The 5,883-nt window shown below is 41.1% G+C and overlaps 1 protein-coding gene across 1 annotated transcript in view; it reads left to right on the top strand.

Annotated features, from left to right (window-relative positions):
• MACF1 (microtubule-actin crosslinking factor 1) overlaps nt 1-5,883 on the top strand; it is a 446,661-nt gene that overhangs the window by 418,171 nt on the left and 22,607 nt on the right. Inside the window, exon 89 of the mRNA XM_011955644.1 lies at nt 1,333-1,450. Within this exon, the coding sequence (XP_011811034.1) occupies nt 1,333-1,450 (118 nt within the window). The remainder of the gene's footprint in view (nt 1-1,332; nt 1,451-5,883) is intronic.

The following is a 5,883-nucleotide window of genomic DNA, read 5'->3' as shown; positions in this document are numbered from 1 at the left end:
GAGGCGGAGCTTGCAGTGAGCTGAGATCGCGCCACTGCACTCCAGCCTGGGCGACAGAGTGAGACTCGACTCGTCTCAAAAAAAAAAAAAAAAAAAAAACATTGAAAATCCTACCACCTCCATACCTGAGGAACCCCTGAATTAAATAATTTTAGGAATTCCATTTCTCCAACCAAATGTTTGTTTTGGAAACTCTGCATACTTCTCTTTTGTTGCTCCTTACTTCATTTTGGAAAGAGGATAATTTATGCCATGAGAAACTCCAAATGTTTAGAGCTGGGAAGTAGGAATGTTTGGGCAAGAAAAAAGGGAAAACATAAATAATCAGAAATGCTTGTTTTAGCATCTAAAATGATTATTGGATACTGTTTATAATCATCGTGGGAGCTGCAGTTTTTCATTGCTTCAACTCAATTGTAGTATAAATATGACCTAATCATTTGTTCAGCTGAAGAAACTTTTCTGCTGGTGACATTGCAATTAGCAAATACTTCGGGTTTATTTCTGAAAACCTGATGCAGAAAATCAAATTTTCTTCTAAGCTTGTAATAATGATGCTTTGCAAAGGTTTCCTTAAGGCTTGAAATAGTATTTGCTATTTTCCATTTAGCTTTAAAGCATACCGTATTCAGAAGTTGACATCCACCATCTTTCTTTTAGGAAAACAAATTAGCATACCAAGAATATGAATTTTTAATTGGGCAGAATCTCTTTTAAAAAAATCAAATGACCTAACACTTTGTCTGCCTTCCTACCTGTCCTTTTGGTGCAGAGGCAGTGGTGTGACCATTAAAAGTTAATTTTATCCCAATAGAAAGTATATTGGCTGGGTGGGGTGTCTCATTCCTGTAATCCCAGCCCTTTGGGAGGCTGAGGCTGGCAGATCACAAGGTTAGGAGTTCGAGACCAGCCTGACAAACATGGTGAAACTCTGTCTCTACTAATAATATAAAAATTAGCTGGGCATGGTGGCGCATGCCTAATAAACCCAGCTACTTGGGAGGCTGAGGCAGGAGAATCGCTTGAACCTGGGAGGCAGAGGTTGCAGTAAGCCGAGATCACGCCATTGTACTCCAGCCTGGGCAACAAGAGTGAAACTGTGTCTCACAAAGAAAAAAGTATATCAAGACACCAGTCTTCAGGTTGATATTTCTGCCTTTCTATTTTTAAAATCCTTTTGTGAAATATATAAAAATGCAAAATTGTGAGAGTTAAAAATTCTCCCATAGCTATCAAATTGTCATTCCTGTCTGAATACAGTCTGCTTTGGGAGAAAAATACAGATCTACTTTAAGACATATATATTAATTAAATTTCCTTTTGATTCTACAGTTTGGGGATTCTCAGCAGTTGCGGCTGGTCCGTATTCTGCGCAGCACCGTGATGGTCCGCGTTGGTGGAGGATGGATGGCCTTGGATGAATTTTTAGTGAAAAATGATCCCTGCCGAGGTAAGGAGCCATTCTGAGCATGAATTACATGTTATCTACGCCCCCAGCAGTGATCTTTTATTACAGGAGGCACTGATGGTGGGGTCTGTCTGTTTTTATTTTGTTAAGCTGCCCGGGTGTCATCCCACTAGCACAGATTAGAATTCAGGGGTGCCAGCATAGGCCAGGGAGAAAAAGCTGAAGAGGTTGATGCCGTTTGGGGAGGTAGGTCTAGAGGAATGCAGTACTGAGAATTAAGAATGTATTGGTGTTACTCGAATGTTTCAGTTTGGGGTATTAAATTAACACTATCCTAGAAAGGAGCCTGGTGAAGCCCTTTAGGTTCCTTCTTAGTGCCTCAGATCCCTTTGCCTGTAATTCCTGTGACTGACACTCAGGGAGGGTGTTAGGCCCTTCTCATCCAGGGAAGAACTGGTGAGCCCCCTAGACCAGGAGGGAGGATGAAGACACCTACGTGTAAGCCCATTCACTTGTAAGGCAGGTGGCCACCTAAGCAAGACCATGGGTTGTCTTTCTGTTAAACGTGAAAAGGCTGGCCCACCAGTCCAGAAGCATAAGGAAACTGTCAATTTAATGAGTGGTGGCACCTGCAGCTAGGGGGGTGTGTGGGAACTGCAACAGGGAAGAGATGACCAATTCCAATTGCTAAATCCTCTTCAGCTGTGTTCTTGCCTGTTTCCTGTTAGCAGAGCTGCATGTGGGTGCACAGGAGTCTCCCCCACTGTGTGCCAGTTTGTCTTTCTTGACTAGTTTCTGCGTTTCCTGCCCTATCTCTGTTTCTTTGTGTTTACATATTTTTTATTCTAGTTCACCATCCTGGGAGTAAAATAAAGCGCTCTGATTCCAGCTCTTCGATTTCCAGTCAGTCTCCCATAGGTTGGCTTTTAAGCTTTGTCCCTCTTCCTTACACCCTAGCCCATTGAGAATGGCTTTGCTTCTTAAACCGTAACATCTCTTGGTCCTGTGTATCTGCTGCATTCATGAATGCTTGAAATGGCCAAACCATAGCTTTTCTAACTACTCAAGTTGATGGTGCATAAAATACTGTTGAGACTGTCCATGGAATTTGTTTTGAGTTTCTATTTAACAAATACTTGTATAGTTTTATGTGCCACAGACTGTTATAAGTACTTTACAAGTAACACATTTATGCCTCATATGAGGTGTAGATGCTTTTATCTGTGTTTTACAGAATAGGACATTGAGGCATAGAAAACATAAATTTTTGCCCAAAGACAACAACTAGTAAATGGCAGAGATGAGATTCAAATTCAGGGCAATCTGAGTCTAGAGTACGTGCCCCTAGCCAGCATGTTATATGTTTCAGAGACTGACACATCTTTGTGTGTGTTTATTATTGGATCAGCCTGCATAATTATTAAGGTTTATTTATAAACCTAGCAGAAATGTTTACTGTACAGTACATAACTTCTTTGGAAATGATTTATAGTCATATTCTGAAGCATTGAGTGAGGACAGAGCTAAACACAGCAGTTTTCACATGAATTCAGATACGCCCATAAGTAGTTCCTCTTATTTTAACTCATTCTGTGTCTACTACAGTAAACCAGAGTAAAAGTTCAGCAGTAATAATTTTCATTAGATGTTCCTTTTTTAAAAAAAATTGGGGCCAGGTACAGTGGAATCCCAGTATGTTGGGAGCCTGAGGCAGGAGGATTGCTGGAGCTCAGGAGTTCAAGACCAACCTGGGCAACATAGTGAAACCCAGTCTCCAAAAAAAATTTTGAAAATTAGCTAAGCATGGTGGTACACACCTATGTAGTCCTAGCTACTCTGGAGGCTGAGGTGGGAGTATTGCTTGAGCCTAGGAATTCAAAGCTACAGTGAGCCATGATTGTGCCACTGCACTCCAGCCTGGGCAACAGGGCAAGCCTCCGTCTACAAAAAATTAATTTTGAAAACACTTTCTGATAAAAACTTGAAAGTATTTAGTTTTAGAATTTAAAAGTCATCTTTTATTGCTTTAATGAGAAACAATATATGCCGTTTTAACTTTAACTCAGTAAAACAACTTTATTCCTTTTCAAATCTATGAATAAGGTCTATTTTTCCTGTCATGTATGATGGGACTAAATAAAAGATATATTGCATGTGGCATTTTGGAATCCTTGATTGCCTGTTTCTTTGCTGCCTGCTCTGTTTGTGATAACATCATGCTGCTGGCCCAGGAGAACACTGCTTGCTTTGTCCTTATCTTAGTATCTGAAATTTGGAACCCCAAGGAAATTGGGAGGGCCATCTAGAAGCTATTTTCTATGAAAGCTAGTCACCTTTTTTAGCATCCCTTGGAACAAACAAGGTAAGACTTTCCTGTGTCTCTGCAGGAGTGCTCTCCTGGAACTCAGTAATCATCTCAATCCATTGACTGTGGAGAGAATCCAGAAGTTTTAAATTTCGTAACTTTATCAGTGATGGGCAGGATGTGCTATCTTTAATCAAATAAAAAATGGTGCTAGGCGATGAACACCTAAGGTCTAGGATGGATTATAGTAAGGTAGAAGGGTGTGAAGGTTGAGAAGAGAACAAAGTTATTTGAAAAACTGTATTGGAAGTTCTCTAAGGATTAATATGACTTCTGGAAACACTGCTTACAGTAGGTTTTGTACTCATTGATGTTGCATATTTCCTTGGGTCTCTGGACCACAGAGAATGCTATACCGAGGACAGTACAAGGTGCATGACAAGGTTCTTAACACCAGTGTGCACTCTTTATTTCTTACCTCCCTTTACACAGCTATTTTAAAAGGTAGAAGATATCTCAAACTGCATGTTGCTTTAGTCATATGTAAAAAAATGAAAATACTTTGCTAGCTAGATTTGCCAATCTCCTGGTACTGTGAAAATCAGATATTTCAGTTTCTGAATTTATCCATGGCACAGGAAATCATGATGTTTTGGATGGAGAGAAAACCAGTGCTTCTGCCTAGATAATAGGTATACCTGTACCTAAGGTACTGTGTTTTTGATCATTAGACATATTAGCGCCCCCAGATAAGTGAGGATCTAAGAAATTTCATTTATGAAGATTTAAAAGACACATTTTGGCATAGAACTGATTTTTTTCAGTTTGTTATACAAATAACATAAAATTTACCACCCTAACCATTTTTAAGTACAAGACTGAGTACATTTGTGTCATACTACCATCACCACCATCCACCCACAGAAGTCTCTTCGTCTTGTAAAACTGAAACCCTGTAGCCGTTAAACAATAGGTTAGAACTAAATTTTAACATGCCCGCAGCAGCCAGTGTCAGGTGGCCAGCATAACTCCCTTAGCAAAGACAACCCCTTTGGTGGTTGATGAACTGAACTTGAGGTGGCTGCCATCATGGTCTGGTTCTGTAGGTTCAATGGTAGATCTTTTCTCCAGTGAAAAGAATGGTGAGGGGGAAAATCCTATCACAGTAGTACTAGGTATCTTCTCTTTTTTTTAACTTTATAATACCCAGTGTTAGGAAAATATTTGAATAAATGTAAACATTAAAAGTACCTTTACTACTAAATTCAAATGCTAGTACATAAATTTTGCTTAGTTAGAATTCGGTGTTTCCGGCCGGGCGCGGTGGCTCAAGCCTGTAATCCCAGCACTTTGGGAGGCCGGAGGCCGAGACGGGTGGATCACGAGGTCAGGAGATCGAGACCATCCTGAGCTACACGGTGAAACCCCGTCTCTACTAAAAAAAATACAAAAAACTAGCCGGGCGAGATGGCGGGCGCCTGTAGTCCCAGCTACTCGGGAGGCTGAGGCAGGAGAATGGCCTGAACCCGGGAGGCGGAGCTTGCAGTGAGCCGAGATCGCGCCACTGCACTCCAGCCTGGGCGGCCTGGGCGACAGAGCTAGACTCTCGTCTCCAAAAAAAAAAAAAAAAAAAAAAAAAGAATTCGGTGTTTCCTTCTAGTTTGAGAAAAATGTTTACTTTTTACTTTTGGGATTGCCCCAGAAATCAATTTTCACAGCTTCCGTTTATTGTTGTCGCCGCCTCCTATCCCAGCCTTTTCTAGCTTATCAAAGTAAAAGTATTAATTGCCCTCTTAACACCTTTTTTAATTCTTAAAATTGGCCGCTTTTAAGTTTATTTCTGAAGAAATAGCTTTCATTTCTTCCAAGTGGTGTATATAAAATGTTCCTTACCAAGAATCATTTCATTGCCTTGCATCTTCAGATATTTTCTTTTAAAATGCAAATATCTTGGCCGAGTGCGTCACGCCTGTAATCCCAGCACTTTGGGAGGCCGAGACGGGCGGGCGGCTCACAAGGTCTGGAGATCGAGACCATCTGTCTAACACGGTGAAACCCCGTCTCTACTAAGATACAAAAAATATTAGCCAGGCGAGGTGGCGGGCGCCTGTAGTCCCAGCTACTCGGGAGGCTGAGGCAGGAGAATGGCGTGAACCTGGGAGGCGGAGCT

The sequence above is a fragment of the Colobus angolensis genome, unplaced genomic scaffold (genome assembly GCF_000951035.1).
Source record: "Colobus angolensis palliatus isolate OR3802 unplaced genomic scaffold, Cang.pa_1.0 Scaffold4, whole genome shotgun sequence".
Lineage (NCBI taxonomy): Eukaryota > Metazoa > Chordata > Mammalia > Primates > Cercopithecidae > Colobus > Colobus angolensis.
This window is presented reverse-complemented; position numbering and strand designations above follow the sequence as displayed.